This window comes from Camarhynchus parvulus, chromosome 3, assembly GCF_901933205.1.
Source record: "Camarhynchus parvulus chromosome 3, STF_HiC, whole genome shotgun sequence".
NCBI lineage: Eukaryota > Metazoa > Chordata > Aves > Passeriformes > Thraupidae > Camarhynchus > Camarhynchus parvulus.
The window spans coordinates 16678213-16699167 of NC_044573.1; the positions used below are offsets into that span (position 1 = coordinate 16678213).

The 20955-nt window shown below is 45.6% G+C and overlaps 1 protein-coding gene across 1 annotated transcript in view; it reads right to left on the reverse strand.

The window, feature by feature from the left end:
* Window positions 1-17489, reverse strand: part of SLC1A4 (solute carrier family 1 member 4) — a 33915-nt gene extending 16426 nt beyond the window's left edge. Inside the window, exons 1-4 of the mRNA XM_030945024.1 lie at window positions 16926-17489; window positions 7715-7757; window positions 6552-6614; window positions 1349-1515 (exon numbers count right to left, since the gene is read on the reverse strand). Of these exons, the coding sequence (XP_030800884.1) occupies window positions 1349-1515; window positions 6552-6614; window positions 7715-7757; window positions 16926-17458 (806 nt within the window). The 5' untranslated portion in view covers window positions 17459-17489. The remainder of the gene's footprint in view (window positions 1-1348; window positions 1516-6551; window positions 6615-7714; window positions 7758-16925) is intronic.
* Window positions 17490-20955: the final 3466 nt, after the last annotated feature.

Below are 20955 nucleotides of genomic sequence, written 5' to 3' on the forward strand. Positions count from 1 at the left end.
TGAAGAGGGAGGCTGGAGAGGAAAGAACTGAAAGTTGAGACCCAAGTGCTGCTAAAACATAAGAGTGGCTGTTGAATGGGACCAGATATGAGCTCAAGCTGCCTTTGCTCCTGGTAGTATTGTGTCACCATTCCAAGGTATCCCTTGGGAAGCACATGCAGCTTTACAGATTTTGAACAAATACCAAGACTACACAAGAGCCTTAAAGAAGGAAAGAGAACAAGTAAGGGTTTCACTGTTAGGGTCAGCAGTGGCCCCTATAATCCACACAATAAAGGATTACATACCAACTGATTGGCTTGAAGTGCTAGCACTGTAATAAGCTGAATGCATGAGCTGCCTCTTATCAGTATTCAGTGTCCAAGGAATTACACTCAAGAGCAAAAAGCTTAAGCTGCTTGGAGACTGAATTTTTCAATCCCTTATGATAGCAACTAACACAGAGATCTGCCTGTGTAAAATCAGGTATTTTGTTATAACCCTTCTACTTCTTAGAGAGAGGACAACAGTAGGAATGAAAAATGCAGAATGAAGGAAGAAAGAAACATGTTTAAATATACATTTAACATATACACTTAAATATACATTCAATACATTAGGTACATTTACAGCTTTCTCACCATCTTTGGAAAGGGAGTGAGAAATGTCCCACTGTTAATTTGTTTGCTAGCTATCTTTATGAATATGAATATTTTAAGGTTTGTTTGTGAGGTATGAGTACTGTTGGTTTCAGAGGAGCAGTCTTAACTCCATACAGCTACCAAGGACAGCCAGGATACTGCTCTGAGGCCCAGGTTCATCCCACCTGATGGAAAACCCAGCCAGGAGGCTGCTCCTACCCCAGCTTAGATAGCCTGAACCACTCTCTAGAGGTGCCTGCCTCCTCCAAAGCTGGTTTCTTGCCTAATGAGAAAGTTTAGTGTGTTCCAGCTCCCAACTAAGAGATTTTTTTTGCATCAAAAGCTTTGTGGGATTGATCAGAGCACTAGTCAGCCCATAAACTTTTCCAGACTCCAAGGAATTAAGTGAAATAATGTATTTGCTTATTAATAGGCAAGAGAAAAAAATCAGCATTAGGGAATACTGAGTTTTCTTTCCACTAAATAATCAAAATGGAGTCCTGGAGAGGATTTATAGGCAACCCTTTGAAGTTCTCCAGCCTGATACCTTAAGCTATGAGTGACTGTTTCATTAGAGGGCATAAGCAAGGAGAAGAGACCCCATGGTGCGACATCACAGCATTCATTTTTGCTGGGATGAGGGATCTCACAGGAAAGAGCTGGACAGAGATGAAATGTGAGTTTGCTGATCTGAGCATAACACTGCAGTGCAGATGTCACACACTTACCACATGATCCAGGTAACCAAGACCATTGTTGCCTCATTGAATGAGTTAAAGAAGCGAATCAGATCCTCCCCCTCGGGGCCAAGCTTTTTCAGTGCCACTCCTAAAACCAGAGCAAACAGCACCAGTCCCAGGATGTTCATCCCTCTGATATCAGTACCTACAGGGACCTGCAGAGACAAAAAAAGAAGGCTTGTTACATGTGAGAATAGGACAAAACCAAACAAAAGGGTCGTTTTGTTGCTGTCTGATCGATCTGAAATCAACAAGCAGAACCTATTTTGGAAAGGCAGAGCCTACTCTGTCAAAGGGAATCAAGGAGATCTGGATGCAGCTCAGGTTCAAACCTCCCTCGTTATGAGCTGGCATGGATTCACTGAGAAGGAAAGGGCCTGCCCATGTGCCCTTCAATATAATAGTTGTCTTCTCAGTGACCTGAACAAGAAAACTCCCCAGTTTACTCAGGACTTTAGTGCAATGATGATACCAAGGTGAAAAGCATGAGAAAACAACCAATGTTATGAAGAAGGAGGGGAGAAAGGCAGAGAAAAGCAGCAAACTGTGGCAACCTACTCATTCATTTGTCCATGTCAGCTGTGGGAGACAGAGAACAGAACAAAGATACCTGTTGCCCTTCTCAGAAATCCGTCACTGCCTGGAAAAGAGAATAAAAACAGGATCCACCTATTGACAAAAACTAGTCTACCCACAGGTCTGCTCTGTGGTTAGTCCTTCACGGTTTGCTTCTCAAAGAGAGCCAGAGCTCTCTTTGGCAATGTAGTATCATATGAACTGAATGAGTACTCTTGTGGCTACATAAAAATATAATTGTTTTGACAAACTGGGTTTTTTTCTCTCCAACTTGGCAGTACAAACATGTCAAATCGTTGTTTTATTTGGAAGAATTTCTATAACAGATGAAGTTTGTGTACAAGTTTTGGCCTTTTGGCTAGTTTAAGTGGACACTAGCTCAACATTAGGAAAGAAAAATACATTCTGAGCTAAAAGTTTGAAATTAGTATCGACTGAAGAACTCAGGATACTGATCTCCTAAATCTGACAAAACCAGCCTGCTTAAGATTAATGTTTTTTCTGGAAGTACACTGCTGAACTGGACTGTCTCTCAATGGCAGGTGGAAACAAAGTCCTGCAGGGAAAGGGATAAAATGTAAATTATACACAAAAGCAGGAAGATTAAACTGCTGTTAAGGGAAGTGTTTACAAACAGTGAAGGTGCTGGTTTTTTTTATTCACTAGGTTAAAAAAATAGATATACAAACTGCAATTTTTATGGTATTTGCTTGTTCAGGGTTAAGCTGCCACTATTTATTTGATTCCTGATTGAGAGAACTGAGAACATAGACAGATATTAAGCATGAGGCACAGTGTATCTCCAGAGATGTCTGAGGAAACATGCTGTCACACACACAAACACTTTTCTGTCTGGATAGTTTTGGCTATATTCTGTTTTTTCTGACTGAAAGCTCTAAACTCTTCTGTGGCTAGAAAAGTAAAGACAAAACAAATTACCCTCTCCTATTAATTAAACAAACCATCTGTGTACATGGGATGTTATTTTATAATATATATCATTTTATACTGGGTTTGTTTGATACAGGGGTAATATGAAAAGTTCAGCTGGAACAGAATTTTACCATAATGGGCCCAAACCATTCCTCAAAAAAAGTCCTAAAAACAGTGAATACTCTCTTGTTTTGGTTCCCATTCTGAAAAAAATATTGTATAAAATTTTACCATAAAACAGAAATTCAGTGTTTCAATGCTTTAAGAGCCCAGCATTCTGACCTGGATGTTGCTGGGAGAGAAACTCTGTACTCTCTAGAATGACAGTACACGGTCTTCTTTCACCCTTGGAGAGGTCTCTGTCCACCTTGCTCCCAGCACTGTGGTAACTGCTGCTGCTGTTCTCCAAGTGCTCACACTCACCAGCACTGCAAGCCTAGATTTTGTGATCTGGGGACCCCCTGACCTCTTGCTGACCAGAAGATGACTGTGTGTGCCACTGCTTGTGGGCTGTCTCCCTCTATTTGCTGCCATCCTGTCCCCACTTTCAGGCCTTGCTCTCCCCTTGTCTCTCACTGATTTCTTTACAATACACAGCACTCATCATCACTTCCCAACACTGCAGATATAAGCAGAAGATGCACCACTTGCCTAGAGTAGTAACTTATTGCAAGAACTTTCTCCCTGCAAAGCCAGGGCACGATCCTCAGCATTGAGGGAATTCTACCTCGTTGCGACACCACATGGAACGAGTCCAGCAGAAAATCTTCAGCGGAAGATCCTCACAATCCCAGCCTCTAAAACTGGCAGATGCTGAACAGCCTTTTTGTACTCTCACACAAGAGTGCATCACCCCAAAGGGGCAGCCAAACCAAGCAGCATTGTGGACACCAAACAAAACAGGCTTTAATGAGAACTTTGTTCCTGGACAAACTACGGGACACGTTATTGTTTGCCTGAAATTATGCATTCTCTTAGGAAGATTCATGGAGCTCTTCTGGTCCTTGAATCTCTCTGAAGATCCCATTGTTTTTTAGCTCTTGAAACAAAATGCTTATCAAGGAAACAACTGCTGACATTGAACAGTCCCAGTAGTAGGTGGCTGAAAAGAAAATGCAGCCATGTGATGTGAGGAAGAAGAGCAACCACTGGTTTGTGTATTTTTACTCCTGTCCAAAGAGGAACTGAGTCCCCCCAGGCTCCCTGTGCTGCAGATGGTAAAGTGAGATAGTCTGTGCCCCAGGAAATCTTGCTGCCAATGAGACAGAGAGGATGTAGCCATAAAAGCCGGGTAAACATGAGGTGAGCATGTGAAACAACAAAAAAGGACATGGCTGAGCAAACAAGTGCATGTCCCACTATTCACTTCATCAGTGAGAGAAGACAGAGCCTAGTAACCGGGGGGGAGGGGGCAGGGAATATAATCAATGGAAATTTTTGCTTTACGCTACTCATATGGAAAGTTGAAGGAAAATATTTCTCCTCTTCACTCAAATATTCTGCTGATGAAAGAAAAAAGTAGATAGGAATATGATCTTATTCCTCTGGAACCAAACTTCTGTCACTATGATATCCAAAAATCATACTCTTCTTTCCAAACTTAATCCTCATCTATCCATAAATACTATGGCCAGACCAGTACTAAAACTGAGCTAACAAAACTGAGATGATGCTCTCTTTTTATTTGGTCTGTTCTTCCCTAGAGACAGTAGGGAGTCTTCTGGAATTAAAGGAGCTCAGTCTAGTATTGCTCCAACAACTTAAAAAAGGTTTTGGAAAAATAATAGCAGAAATAACCTTTACATCATCACTACTGTTGGCAAAAACAGACACCAGTGGCATATTCAGAATATTTTTTCTAATGTTACATCAAACAGGAGACCGATAAGCAGGAAAATGGAGAGGAAAATGAAAAAAATAATGTTGCATTTTAAAGGGCCAAAAGATGCATTCTTATCTCTTAAGGAAAAGTGATGGTGTTGAACAAGCATTAAAAAAGTACTTGACAGCAGCACCATTTTCAATGGATATGGTTAGCCTTAATCCATGCTTGGTTGCTACAGAGCCCATATCAAACCTGACAGTGAAGATAAATAAAAGACTTACTCCCATTTCACTTACCCTTGCTTAAATGTCAAATAAGTCAGCACTCTGCAACAAAAACACAAATCTAAGTGCACGTTGCTACAGCCTCTCATACCGAGCGTGTTACAGCAGCACAAAGCTGCAGGGGTGTGCCCTGCCCAAGGGCACACAGACAGAAAGTGCTCCTTTGGGATTCCCGGTGACCGCTGCATCCGTGTCACGCATCCGTGTCACACGGGGTGACCGCAGAGCCGGGCTAATGCCATCCAGCAGGCATGCAGGGGGAGCTGCCTCCTCCCCAGTGGAGCTGCCCACCCTGGGATGCCAGGCTCTCAGGCAAGGCACAGCTTTGTCCCTGCTCGGTTCCTGCGTCATCCCAGTCACCTGTCACCCTGTCTCCAGGGCTGGTGAAAGTTCAGGTCAGGGCTGGAAGCAGAGTTCACAAACGCTGCTCTGCATCACCTGCTCACACACCACACATGGGGAGGAGAAAGCAATGAAACCAATGCTTCTTGTGCTCAGGGATAGGCTCGTGAGTCCCTCTGGGTGAGCATAAACTGCTCTTTCCTTGATGGTTTTACAAACTGGTGGACAAACCCCAGTTGAGCCCCTCCATGACAAATGCAAACATTACAAGTCTCTTGCCCTAGGGGAATTCAAATCATATTAAAAACGTATTTACCCAACATCTGATACTGAGCTCAGACAGCCAGAATGAGCCTGAGGAAGAGAAAATCACCTTGAAAGTAATTTCTCAGACCAGTGTCCCAAAAACCCCATGGCAGCACATGAGACATTTTATTTGGAGCAAGGTGACACCTTGCAGGCTGGGACCCTGGGTCTGTTTCACAGCATGCTGCTTGTAAGACAACAGTAATTATTGCTGGGCCTGCAACATGTTGGCTCTGGCCAATAATAAACATGTTTGATAGCCCTGTCTGCAGGAGAAATGACACATAGCGGGATACAGAGCATCTCTAGAAGTCCTACCATCTACATATGGAAGGTGCCACTCTCTACTTTGTCTACACCTACACACCAGGGAACCCTTTTTGACACCATTGCAACAGTAGCCTATTGGTAATGTTCTGTCTGTAATTTTTACTTCTTCAGACCACTTGTTACTGCTTCAAACAAATTTCAGCAACAAGAAAAAATTTTCAACCCAACAAACCTCTTTTTTTTAAAGAGACTAGGGTAGAGGGATAAAACCTCATTCTCTCCAAACTCTTAATGAAGAGTAAGGTTTAAGGGACATACTCAGCCAGCCTGATTGCTATTTAGCTCCAAGTCTACAGAAAGTTATTTGGAAACATTAGGTAGACTGACTAAAACTTAGATCAAGTGAGACCAGGTCTAAGAAAGCATGGCCTAGAAAAATAAAGTGTCAATGGTCACATCAGTTGAGCTCAACTCTCCTCTTAACCACAGCTTCCTGTTGTGGCTGTGGGTTACTCATTCAGCTTGTGTGTGTCTCAGTTCCAGGAAAATAAAAGCACTTGTTTCTTTCTCAAGACTGCTGAAAAGGATTAAAGGCTGTGAAGTAGTCAAATATTACTGACAACAATTTGTTTAAAAACCTAAGAAATGACCTTACCTTTTCCCATGTGATATTTCCAGAGGTTGTGTTCCTGAGCAGCAGCTGATAGTCTGTTGCATACTGCAGGTAAGAAATAAAACACAACCAAACAAAAATGGTGAGGCAGGCATTACAACTGTCAGCAAAATATCTAAAAACTAGGGCAACAATTTACTTTGATAAACAAACTAGACACCTCACAAAAGCAGGGCACTTCTTTGGGCTTGTTTTCTTTCAATATGAAAGGAGGGAAGGAAAAGCCTCTGTCCTTGTCAATTCCCTGTGACAACAGCAGCAGAGGAAAAGAGGACTGCTTTATTTCATCCCTGAACACACACAACCCTGACACTAGAGGCATCACAAAATATCCTTTTCATGGTGTTATTTTTGTACTGCTTCTGGTTTTACTCATGGAATATTGACTTGTACTGTATTATATATTCATGTAATATGGAACTTGATTTTAAGAATTTGCCCCTGGTTTTGATACAAAAGCAAACCCACCATGAAAGCAAAAGCCATTATTTTGCTCCTGTATCATCAAGAACCATTCTGCCGTACGACAATATTCTCAACACTCTCTATCCTGACATATAAAATTAGCATTGACAACTAAATCAAAATCTTTTTGGAGCCCTACAGCTCCCATCCATCAGTTTAAACCACACTATGTTCTGGTGCCAGTTACCATCCCATCACACTGTCTCTGCTGGAAGGGAAACTAGGCTGAGTAATTAATCCAGCAAGGGATACAATGGAAACTACTGAATAAAACCATCAGGCAACATGTAATGCTTACACACATGGGAGCCTAAAGGTCTTCAGCCTTGTCTGTTCTAAGCCCAGCTCTAAACTACATAGCCAAAGGATTCCCAGCTAGCTCTTGCAACATGGTCAGCAGCCTGGCACAGGATTGCCAGTGCTGCCTAGCATGGCACCTAAAGTTTAAAGAATATTTTTGGTGAAGGTAGGAAAGATGGGCTTTGAATATGCTTTTGTTTGAGGAATATTTTTCAAATAATTTACCATGGAAGTTTGTCTGACTATATCATGTGCTTTTAAAAACCCTACCTTCTGTAAGTAAACTAACTTCTGGTATTGTCTACACCATCTTTCTAGTTCTCTTCCAATAAAAGAGCCTATGCACTGTAGCTCATGTCCAAAGTCCTCACAGATCTTACCGTTTCAAAAGCTGCAGCAACAAGATTTGCAGGGAACAGGTTTCTGTAAAAGACAAACAAGAAAATGAAATATGTCATGGAGAACTTCTAAATTAATGCACCAATGTGTATTACTCTCACACAGAATGCCTTTTTCAAAGGCAAGCACATTGGCACTGGAGAAGTATGTAGCACAGAAGATTCCCCAGCAGCATGGAGCTTGCTATGTGTCCAGAGGTGTGGATGACATCTTCCTTGGCTCACATGAAAGAGATGACAGATGCTTGCTGCCACACCTCACCTTCTGGGCAGGGCCACCAGAGGCAATCACACACAATGCTGGCTTTACACACCTGTTGCCCAGGGCTACGGAAACTGGTTCAGCCACACCACCTGCAGCACCAGCTTGTGGCCTCCAGCATCAGGCAGGTTTCTAACATTGCTCATGTGATTACTCTTCACTCACAGCATCAACATGAAGGACAATCCAATCAGCAAAATCCACTTACGAGAATGGCTTAACCCCTCAACACAGCACAGCCTGCTTCCCTGATCACCAAGGCAGAGCACAACAACACCACAGGCCAGACTTCTGTGCAAGGACTTGGACAACACAGGTGGAAAGTACAGGCAACTCCTATGGAACATCTTAATCCAGTAGGGCCTTCACACAGAAATGCCAATCTAGCATCAGGTTAGTGCAGAGAGGACAGCATGCAAAGTGATGTACACACTTTCTGACCATCCAGTATGTATCTGCATACAGGAAATTAAAATAATGAACTGGACCGAGCAGGGCATTCTTCCAAGCTTCTTGTGGTATCTTATAGTTGGTTTTAATGCTCTAATTCCTTTCTCACCTTATGGGCAAAGAGCATGTGTTCCCCTAGCCTAATTACACCTCTTGGTTTTCTGTGTCAGAAAGGAAAACAGGAATAAAAGCTGATCTCTGGGGTCATGGCAGGACCACAGCTGGCAAAAGCAGGAACGTGATGGGTATCAGCTGAAACTACTGCCAGCAGAAGGCATCACAGAGGCACAAGAACTCTTATGGTAAGGAAACAGAAGACCTTACCCAGAGCCAGTTAATTGTGGTAAAAAACATTTGGATAGCTGCTCCCCATCCTTTGCTCTTTGTGCCGCTCTGAGGAAGCTGCAGCTTCCTCCAGGCTGTGCCCTGCTAACTTCCCCCCATTTTTGCCACAGGTACCCAGGCAAACATTAAACCAGGCTGTGGTCATTTCACGAATGGCATGGAACGTGCAAATCCAAACCAAAGCAAGAAAAGGAGCAGCAGAGTCAAATCTCTGAAAGCAAGAGGGAGATTAAAATGTGGCCCAGATAAGGACTTTGGCCTTTCTGGTTACATGGCTCTGTTCTCTTGCCACACAGGGAGTTTTCCCACAGCCTTGACAGCAACTGTAAAGTATATGGAACTTTGTCAAACACCTGTCTGCTGTGAAATACCTCAGCCTCTCTCTCTCTGATGCACCACAAGTGTATTAGGAGGACTGCTGCAAGAATAATTTGTTTTCTGGAGTCTACATTCCACCAAGCATGAAGGAAACAGCAACTTTTTCTCCTCATAAGTTGACCATACAGCTGTCTGAAAGCAGGAGAGCGAGCTCTCACTCAGCAAAGACACTCAAGAATTGGCCAAATAAGATCAATGGAACAGCTAACATGCATCAGTTCTTGCACAGCTGGAACTCTCTGGTGGATAAAAACCTTGAGTAAAGTAAAAGCAAACTTGCTTTTATCAGGAGTAAAATATCACATATACAAATGGGCTCATGCTGTTGGGAAAAGATATTTCTTTTCAGCTTTTCATAGCAGGATGATTATTTTTCTTCAAAAAAGAACTGACTGGACTTTGAAGAAGCAAAGAGATGAAAAAAAACTGAAAACCAACCAGAAATCTTTTTTTTTTTCTTTAAATCAGCTTTTCCATCCTGATGAAAACAAAACCAAAGGAAGCAATACTAAAGCCTAAACAACATGGTTCTGCAATGTTTAAATGCGGCCAGGAAACCAAACCCTCTGTAATTTGCACAGTATGTCAGGCATGGGCCTCAGAAACTAAACATTAACTTATCTCCAAGCGTATACTTAAAGCACACAGTTAAGTGATGCCAGCAACCCTGTTACAGCAAGGCAAGGGGCAGGTTCTTACTTCAAGTGTGAATAGTGCCAAAAAATAACCTAAAGTAGACACTTTGCTTTATTCCTCCAGCACCAGTTGCAGGACTTGACAATTCGCCAAGTAAAAAATTTTGATCTCAAGCAGCTCATAAGGAGTTTTATGCTCTGTTCAATCCAACTTCTAAGTACACCTGACTGCCAAAATACCAAAACCACATAAAATAAAAACAGCTCCTCTGCTTCAAATCCCAAAGCTTAAGAACAAAATGTGTCAGGTCATAAAAAGCAATCTACAAATAAATGGCTTATCTTGGAGGCACGAGGTCTGCACAGACTATACTTATTGCTCACCTAAGATCAGCCAGCATGTGAACTAAATTAAACTTTAATTACAGGTGGGTCAGATCACAAGTTCTTACCTTTGGATGGATTTGTGGAAGAACACCACTGAAGTGCCTGAAAAACGGGGCAAGATGCTGCCTGCTTTGGGGAGAGATAAAAGCTGGCTGGTGACCTGCCTGGGCCCATCATGGACTTGTGCCTGCAGGGTTTGCTCCTCACGCCTGGTAAGGTGAAGCTCACCCATCACAGAAACTCAGACACAGCTCTGTCCCTGTGAGCAGAGGAGCTGCATGGGGAAGTGGGGACATCCCTCCTGTGAGGGTGAACCAACAAACAGGAAAGCTGATGAACTGGGTAATTGGGCATGCAAATGAAATTTGGGTGTCTGCCAGTTGTTTTTTCTGTGAGGACCAAAGGTTTAGAAGGTTTTTGTGCTTTGAAAGCCTGTAGCAAATGTGAACATGGAGTTTAGGGAAATCACCCTGGCTGTAGGGCTGGATTGTTGACTGGTTTTGATGGCCCCATCCCCATGCCCTGTGCCAGAGAACACGGTCGTCTTTCTGAAGCAGATGTGGATTATCACAAGAACAGGGTGCCGGCCAGACCCTGGGTCTGGGTGATAAGGAGCCCAGTACAGCAGTGTGGGATCAGACAGCCTTGGCCCCAAATGCAGACAGACAAAACTTGCTGCACGTGGCACAAACCAGACAGGCCAATAACACACCACCATGGCAGGGGGATAGATGTGCTGCCTCTATCCCATGTGCTCCCCTGCTGCCAGCACCTCGCTCCACGCACACACAGACCCCAAATCCTTTGTGCCATAAAAGTGAAGTAGGTGGCACAGAGAGGCTTTACTCCCCTCACCAAGCACCAGGCAGGAAAGCCTCTCTCTGCCTGCTGCAAGCTGCAGACAGCCCCAAAAAAAGCCCTATCAGAAATCCATCTGACAGCTGCCAAGAGGGACAGCTGTGTCCTGGGGCTGAAGCAACAGCTGGGCTGAGCCAAGAAACCTCCATGTAACTGCACAACACACAGGGTGAGAAAGCACTCTTCTCAGATCCTCTTAAAACAGGAACGAGAATGTAGCAGCACCAAGGGCAGGTGTTCAGTGTGTATTTCCTGCTTGAATACTATGCTCATCACACCATCTCCCTGTGCACAGCTGGATAAATGCACCTTTCTTCCCATGAAAAGCTGCTCCTACCAGTCAGGAATGGACCATTACTCCCCAAGAAGATCCCACTGTATTTCTGCTGTAATAGAAATCTTTAGTTTAGCTGCAACATCCACTCTTGGGAATTCCAGACAACTAAGGGAACCTGGAGCTGGCAAATGGAGAAGAGGGGGGCTATAATGCTCCTCCTTCTCCATTTTGATATTATGGCCAAATTGCTCTCTTCCTTACAGGCTGTATCTTTCCACCAGCGGGATGAGGATTACACACGAACTCCTCCATTGTATGTGTAAGGGATTGTTATTAACAACTGTTTCTAAATGATCGTTTGCTAGAGCTCTGCAAACAACTTTGCTCTGGCAGCAAAAGCATGAAGGGAAATCCAGGCAAATGGAATGAAACCCTAAAATACTATGCATTCCTCTCACATTGCTTCTTACAAAAAGGTTCCACTTCTGAGGCCAAAAACCTTGGTGTTGAAAAACATACTTTTTTGAGGAAGTCTACAAAAAATATTCTGTGTTGGTTACCTCCAGTTTTCAGGGTTTTTTTCAATGGTACAAGTCCAATTGCAGCAACTTTATTGCCATCTGTGGCAAAATGCCAGAGCCCAGTTTGAAATCCTCCAGTACCTCTGTTTTTTTTCTGTACAAAGATTTTCCTTCAATATCACACAACAATTTTCTTCATCTGCTTTTTGATATGCGGATGCACAACACATGCCCTGTACATACTCATATTTGTGTGTGTGTGCATTTGTTTTAACACAGAGAAACTTGAAAATGTGTTTACTTATAGCAGATACTTGACACTCTTTTTGTCTTAATGGTCTAGTCTGTATTTTTGATGCTTGCAAAATCAAACATAACTGAGGGGAGTCAGTTGTAAAAGGCAACAAATGAAAGGAGCAGAAATGTTCAGAGGCTTACTAAAAAAGTCCTGCCAGAGAGTGCAGGCACATGAATGAAAACAGAGTTCTTCCTACAGAACTCATTCCAGACCCAGAAAGTGACACAAGCAAACTGGGACAGTTGTCCTCACTTTAAGAACCAGCCATCAGCTTCAAACCCAGAGGTCAGCCTGTCTCCAGGTGTAACTGCAGCCACTGCCGGGACACTTTTTATTCTGTTTATGAATTCAAAGGTGGCATCTCCCCCTTCTTCTCTAACAGTCACATTTTACTGTCTTTCCACACTGGGATTTCAGAGATGGCCTTCATGGCTGCTAGTTTTGGGCGACTCACTGGGAAGACCAAGGCTATAAGGAACAAGTGCTACTGGAGCAGCTGGTGCCCAGGAGGGGGTCACTGCCACTCTGGCCACCTGCTCTGCAGCCCAGCCAGCAAAACACAACTGATGCTTCTCCCTGTGCTCATGTCTGCCTTCCCTACGGCTCTGAAGACACTTGGAGCAAAGGAAGAGCTTGCTGTGGGTGCTCCCTTTGGCAGCTCGGCTGGTAACATCTGGCAGACAGACAGAAAGGGCATTGAGAAGCAATAAAATTTAAATAGCTTTTGCAGACTTGCCTGGCAAACTGGGAAACCCTGACCTTACTGCTTGGAGCAGACGTGTGGACCTCTGTGCACTCTTCCTATTAAAAAACAGGGATTACCTCCTTCCCTTCCCAGATTCTTACAGCTAGGGTTGGATTAAAAACAGAATTTCCTTCTCCAAAGCCAATTTCACAGTTGCAAAACATGTTTTCATCTCAAAATTGGGCAAAGAAAGCCTGTTTCAGATCCTTTTTTCCACTAAAAAAAATTTGTAAAATACTCTGTTGAAATGTTCCTTTTTTGATCAGTGAGATTCTCTACTTAAGTCCTTTGTATAAAATGACAGCAAAACATTGACCTCACCGAAATGAAATGCCACAATCACCCACTATGGAAATTTTGACAGGATCAAAAGGTTCCTGTGAATCTGTTCAATTTTGTTGAATCAGCAAATACAAATCAGAGCTAGAACAAAACTCTGACCTTACTGAAACATTCAGTCGTGACAACTGCCAATCAAAAGTGTTAACAGATCAATAGATTCTTGCAAAACACTTGATCCTGCTGTTCCAACAGCTTTCCAGCAAGCTGCAGCTGGGCTGTGTGAGCAGGTGGTTGGAGTCCCATCCTTGGGACTCCCTCTCCCTGGTTACATGCCGAGCACAAGCACAGCCAAGCTGGCTCCTCCCAGTGTCACCTTCTCAGGTGGGGGCTGAGCCCCAGAGCCCACCACGTCCCAGCCAGGCCCTTCCTCCAGCTGCCAACCACTTCAAAATCAAGCTCACAAGCTCTCTTTATTCTCTATTGCTTTATCTTTTCCACCAAATACATTAGTAAGGGAAAATCCCAGAAATTCCAAAATTTCCCTTCACTCCCCTCATCTTCTGCTGACAGACTGAAGGAATTCTAAGATCCTGCCTTGAGTTCAGGGAACACCTCACTTTCTGGGTGCCTTTTTTAAAGCCATCAGCCTTGTGGAGGTAGCTGTGAACTCTTGCTGGATCTCCTCCCATGATCACTGCCCTTGGCCATGCTTGTCTTTAGGAATCTCCGAGGAGCTGTCCACATGACAGACCTGAGATGAGATGAGCCATCAGCATTCCTGCTTCGGGGCACAAAAGCACCTTATGGCAGCTCTGCTGTCCCCACCCATGTCCTGGGGCAGAGGACAGTGTGCCTAAGCCCTGACTGGACATGCTCAAGGCTCCTTGCCTCTACACTTGCCAGAAGGGAAACCAGGAGGGTGCTCCAGCACCTCCAGCCAGACAAACCAGACCTGGAGGTTATGGCCAATGGACAAAACCAAACAGAGACAGCCTTTGGGTTCACCAGTGAGTCATCTTTCATTTGATACCAATGCCCGAGATGAATCTTTTTTCCAGAGGTCATTTGTCCATGCCTAGATGCATGTTTGTGGGGAAGCTTTAGACTTTGAAAAGGAAAACCAAGAACTAAGCTGGCTTCCAGACATCACTGCAACAACGAAAAGCAACACCTTGAATCATACCTAAAAGACTTCCCAAAGGCAGAAGTCATTTGCAGAACCAAATAGTGACACACAGCTGTGATTTCCTCTTTGCTGTTTCTTCCTTGGGTCATGTTTGACATTGGTTTTCAGTGCTGACAGGGGACTCAGTTTACCCACTTGCAACTCATTTTTACCTCTCCTCTGAAACCAAGCAGCAGCAAAGCCTTGAAGGACACAGTCTTGTGCTACACTGAAAACAGAGTTCTCTTGCATGAAAGAGGAAGTTTCATGGTTAAATGAGATAAAATGAGAAGCAAAGAGGAGGATGCTGTAAGACCCACCCACACAAAAAGCAATCATTTCGACCCTCCACGCCCTATAGAATCAAGGCTTTGTTACCTCAAAATGAGTTCAATAAGTTTCATCACAGCAGGGACCAAGTTCAGTGCTCAAACCAGAACACCCAGGTTTTCAAGAACAGTTAAAAGAATAACATTACACAGCAGAGAGATCTTATTTCCTGAAAATCACATACTCTCTCCATCCCTCGGTCTGTCAGGGATTTGTGCTAAGACTGAAAGCTTTAGTGATGGCTGTGTCCAAACACAACTTTTCTGGACTGGATTTCACTATCACTGCTGTAACAACCTGACAGCCCAACAGCGTGGCTGCAACAGCCCTTCCTTGGGGTTCCAAGAAAAAGCTGTATTCACAGCCCCCCATACATGCACTGGGGGAAGTTACTGTCCCCTCATGTCCAAGAAGGAAACTCCTCTGCAACCCACCATGCTTTACCCAAGCCTCATCATTATGAGCTCTACTTTGGAATTAGGGACTCAATCCCAGCACCATCATAACCCCTTTGAAGATGAACTCTATACCTGTATTTACAGACCAGACCAAGAAACAGCTGTCTCCTCTGAACTTTAGATATATTACCCACAGCCTGAAGCTCACTGGAACATCCCTGGCCTGTTCCTCAACTCCATCCTACTCCATGCTGCCAGGTGACACAGGGATGTAACACCAGGATGCACTGGGGCAGCCACCACTACAGGCATCTTCCCAACTCTCCCAGGTGTGCCTACTCCTTTTATTTTTTTGGCAATTTTCCTTCACCTCCCTCCCCTCCATTCAACAACAAGTCACCACCACAGCCAGACTACCTACTCCCATTGTCTTGCTATTCCTTCTTTTGCTGTCAGGAACTGCTGGTCCTTAAGAAAGGTCCTTAATTGTTGGTTCTTAAGAGAGGGAGAGGTGAGCTGAGGACAGAGTACATGGCTGCCAAAGGAACAAACCAGACTTACTTTCTATCCAAAGGGAACATACTTGTCTCAGGGGGAGAAAAGAACATTAACCTGAATTTGTAAATACAGTTCTGGGTTTGGGGTCGGGTTTGTTTTGTTTTAGAAAATCTTTTTATCTTTATTGAGACATCCGCTTGTCCAGACAGCAAAAACATACCTCAGCTGAAAAACTGGACTCATAAAAGCAAAGCAAACAATCAAAATAATTTAAAAAAACCCACTCAGCTTTGTAATTATTGGGATATCCACTAAGCTCAACTTTCCAGCCACTTCACTGTGACCCACACAGGTCACCTCCCTTATTCTTGTGTTTGTACCTGCGCGCAAAGCACAAGGAAGTGGAGTTGGAAGCCCAATACTCAAAGCACCATCTGGATGCCTAACTCGTCTGTGTGCTATCTTATTTAAAAAGCCAGACAGATCTCAACAAGACATGGGCTTTGAGAAAAACAAAAAAGGTGAAGTTTGCAACTTTGCAAGGAGGAGTACAAATACACCAAAACACTATCATCTGATTAGAAGTGGAAGCCTTGTTTCCAGATAGATTTGGGGAATGCAAGTCTTGTCTTTGAAAGATGCAGAGGTAAGAAGGGAAGGTCACAAACCTACAGAGCATCCTTACACTGGACTATGTTTAGGCTATGTCCTCCATGGAATGACAGGGCTGCGTTTCCACGTGCACATCTATGGGAGGGCATTCTAAGAGGCAGGCAGGCATTTGGGTGAGGAAACTGGGTAAAGTGTTGGAGAATTAAAGAAAAAAGTGTGTGTGAGGGATGAGAGGAGCTGCCCAGCCCTGCCCTGCCTGCAGGAGACAGGCAACAACAGGCAGCAGGGCAGGGGAAGGCGCCAGGGAAAGCCTGCCCTGCAGCCGGCACCCAGGAGCCGCTCTCCCTCCAGGCAGAACCAAAAACGGGCCTAGGCACCCAGAACTCTGAGCAAGCCTCGACTCATCCTTGCAGCCACCCAGGCAAAATTAAAAACAAAGCGGGGAGAAGCAGAGCACCAAGCCCTACACCGGACCGGGCTGCGGGTACTTGGGCAGAGAGCCGTGTTTCTGGAGAAACCTGGATTAGGATGAGAAGGATGGTAAAATGAAGGAGATAAAGAAGGAGGTTAAGGAGAAGGAGAAAAATATGGGGAAGGTGCAGAAAGATGAGAAGGTGCAGGAGGACAAGATGATGAAAGAGGTTGAGAAGGGGGTGGAGGGCTCCCCGGCTGCAGCGTGCAACGCTGCCGGGTCTGTCATCATCCTCCGGCGGCGGGAGGGCGGGGGAAGGAGGGGAGCGGGGCGGCCTCACCTGATGAGGTCGAGGAAGGAGTCCACCGTCTCCTTGCTCTTGGGCAGCGCGCCCGGCAGCCCCAGCTGGGTGTTGAGCGCGGAGGCACCGGCGCCGGGGCGAATGATGAAGCCGAGGGCGACAGCGAGGCCTGAGGCGAGCAGCGTGGTGCCCAGGAAATAAGCGACCGCGATGCCACCCAGGCGGCCGAGCGAGCGGGTGTCCAGGCTGGCGGCGCCCGATACCAGGCTGCAGATCACGAGCGGCAGGATCACCATGCGCAGCATCCGCAGCAGCAGCTCCCCGGGGAAGGCCAGGTAGGAGACCTGTGCCGGGCTGAGCGCCGCGCTGCGCACGGCGGCCCCCAGCGCCACGCCGGCCACCACCCCCGACACCGTCAGCAGCACCAGCGCGTTGCGCCGCAGGAACCCGCGGCAGCCCCGCAGCCGGGCCCCGCCGCCCCGCCGCTCCTCGGCCGCCGGGCCCTCGGCATGGCCGTTCCGGCCGTGGCCCGCCTTGCCCTCACCCGCCGCCGCCGCCGCCGCCTCCTCCATACTGCGCCGAAGAGCGGCTCCGCGTGTGCCGCTAGCGTGCGGCGCTCCCGGCACTGACTGAACGGCGGGTCCGCCCCGCCCAGGCCCGGGAACGGCACCGCCCCGGCCGGGGGAGGGAGGTGCAGCCCCCGGCCCGCCCCGTGCCTGCCCAGCCCGGGCTGGCTCCGCGCCATCGCCGGCTCAGGGCCCGCGCCGTCTCCCCGCGCCCGCCCGGCGTGGGGCCCCTCCGGGGCCTGAAGGACCCTCCGGTTCCCCGCGGTGTCCCAGAGATCACGCGTGTCTACCCACGGTTTACACATATCCCCATCACCTTCCCGTCCGCTTTCGTGTCCCTGTGGGTCACACGTGTCCCTCCATTGTCCCCCCTCCGTATCCCTATTGTTCGTACACACCGCCGTAGTGTCCCCATAATTCACACATGTCCCCTCCATCGCGTCCCCTCAGTGTCCCAGGGCTCACACATGTCCCCTCACTGTCCCCCCTCAGTATCATCATGGTTCCAACACACCCCTGCAGTGTCCCCATAGCTCACACATGCCCCCTCAATGTCCCTACAGCTCACACATGTCCCCCTCCATGTTCTCGTGGTTCAGTCACGTCCCCTCAGTGTGCCTGAGGCTCACACATATCCCCCTCAGTGTCCCCATGGTTTGCATATATCCCCATCAGTGTTCACACAGCTCACCTGTCCTTTCAGAAACGCCCTCAAATTCTTCACAACTCACACATTGTCCCCATCAGTGGGGTTCACCTGTGCCCTCAGTGTCCCCCTCTCCTCTCCAGGAACCTCTCACAGGGGCAGGAGCCACCCTCTGCACCAGAACAGGTTGTGTCTGTGTCCCCTGTCTATATGGTCGAAGCCATTCAGCAGGTCCGTGGGTTCATCCAGGGCAGGGTGACATGAACACAGGGACTCTGAGCACCCTTCCTTAAGGAAACCCATGTCTCACCTCACAAGCAGGTTGTCTGAGAAGCAGACAATGTCAGTGATGATACACAGAGCTGAAAAAGGACACTTGGGACTTTCAAACACACAAGAGCCTCGCAGGTGCACCAGTGTCATGTTCGCTCACAAGGGCACTTTCAGGAGCTCCAGCTGGTGTTTGGACTCTGTCAGGGGCTCCATTTCAGCTCATTCCCTTGACATCAGCAAAGCACAGCCTAGCAGAAAACACGCTGTGAAAACAGCCAGCCACACATCTGCTTTTCGAGTAGACTGCACTAATTAAGGAGACTGACAGGGTGTGATGCAACAATAATCCCGATTTAATAAGGCTTTTCTGTTTTCCAATCTCATGGATAGGTCTGAAGATCGCTATACCATGGCTGGAGCTCCTGGGAATTGTTTGTGTGTAAATAGGTAACAACACCACTGACAAGCAGCTGTGTCCATGACCATCCACTTTAGACCTTGATGAAAATTCTTGATTCACTCTTGCTCTGAAATTAGACTCATGATACCAGCACATTCTTATTGATTTTGTATTTTTTTCCCTCATAACTTTCCCTTTGAGTAACACTTGGTTTGTGGAAGTCTGTGAATCAATGTCCCATCAAATTAACAGATATAGGACACAGAGACTAAACAGGAAAACAAGTGTCTGCAAACACTTTTAAAGACATACAAATCCACAAACCTCAAAAGGAACAAAAAATTATGAAGATCTTTTAAATTTGGGTTTGAATTCTTTTCTGCAAATAGGTATGTGAATAATAAACAAGCTCCTGTCCAACATAACTGTTTCTTTCTCCATCAGAAGCATTTCTAAAATGGTTTTTAATTAATATTTTCAGAGCATTCCTTGTGAAAATGTCATGCTTCATTTTTTCCTTGCATTTTTCCCTGCCCTTCTCTCCTGATCTCACCTTTTTTCTTTCAATTTACCCATGAAAAGGGAAAGAGAAAAGCAGAAAAGAAATGACAACAGAAAATTATAAAATAAATATAAAAATATGGAAATCTATTCCTTGTTTCAGATGAGAAGAGATTCTAAAACCAAACAACAGACATAAATGGTGTTCCCTTGAGCAAACTGAAAGCAAGGGGAGAAATTCAGGAAAGTGTGAACAAGAAGAATGTATTAAATCAGAAAACTCATTGATAGCAGCTCATGTATGAGACCAGTGCACAAACTAACAGAGAACCTTTTCCACCATATGGCAGTGGAGTCCTTCTCTCTTGGGGCATCCCCCCCCCGTGTCCTTGTGGGACTGACCTTGCTCAGAGCAGTGCTGTGAGAACAGCCAGGGGGCCTGCAGGAACACACACCTCCAGAACTGTAGATCCCAGTGAAAGTTCTTGAACCCATGCTGAGGCTGTTTGGTGATAGCCAACACTTCCAAAACAACACTTTGACACAGGGATGCTGGTGCCAAACTTCCTCATCAATGACACCATGAGAATTCCCCTAATTTCCCCTTCCTTTTTTCCCCTCTCTTGATTGTTGAATTCAAATACTGAACCAAACAGTTATCCTTCCTCTCCTGACATATCTCCAGATGACAATGCTTTTGCCAACAAGAAGAGGACAGAGCACATGAACCTCCCACCATACAAATGGACATAATCCCAAAGATGTTCTAGGCAAAGCTAACTATTTTTCCACCCTGTGAGAGTTCATGGATGGCTGCAGTGATTAACCCTGAAGCCCGCTGGCTTATTCAGTAGTAATCGTTGACTGATCCATTGTGTCATGTTTTCATTTCAGCGCTTGTAGATCTTCGGAGCTTTCCAGTGAGTGAGTCTGCATGTTTCCAATGTCCACCCCGCTGGTGCTTCTAAATTAGGGTTTTTGACTTTCTGTCTTGGAACTTGAAGATTTTTTTTTTTGCTTAAGTGGCTTTCACCTTCTTAAGGCTAGGGTGCTTCCTCCAGAAATCAGCAGAGGGATCATGAACAGGCAAAAATAACAAAACAACCAAAAAAAAATCAGTTACTTTTAAATAAATTTTTCAAAATCCTTTTGCTTTCAGTGAAAAACCAGCCAATATAGTTTTCACCACTGGCCCAGTAGGAAGAAGTCATGCTGTTTTCCAGTCAAATTCAACTTGATACCAGTTCTTGATGGTAGGTATTTGAAATTCTGGCCTCAGTGGAAAGAATGAAAAAATCTTAATGGCTGTGAGGGAACCAGGTCCTTCCCTTCTATGTTTCATCTGTACATCAGTGCAGCTGGATGCTGATAATAACACACTGGAAGTGTAGGATTGTAATGCCCCTAGGAAACAGAGATTATTGTTTCTCACACCTGTGGAAGGTCAACACAAAGACTGGAAGAAATCAAATTTGAATTTCTTTGCTAGGGGAGGAGAGGACAGCCTTTGAAGAGCTGTTTGCAGCTCCCTGAGTCTCATGCCTGATACATACAAGTCTCAGCAGCTGGTACAGGTTAGAGTAGCCCTCAGGCCACATTTCCTACAAACCTGCATAGCAGCAGGAGTGCAGAGAACACTCATTGTGCCACCTCCGCTTTCCCGTCTTCCTGCTGCTATTTCCC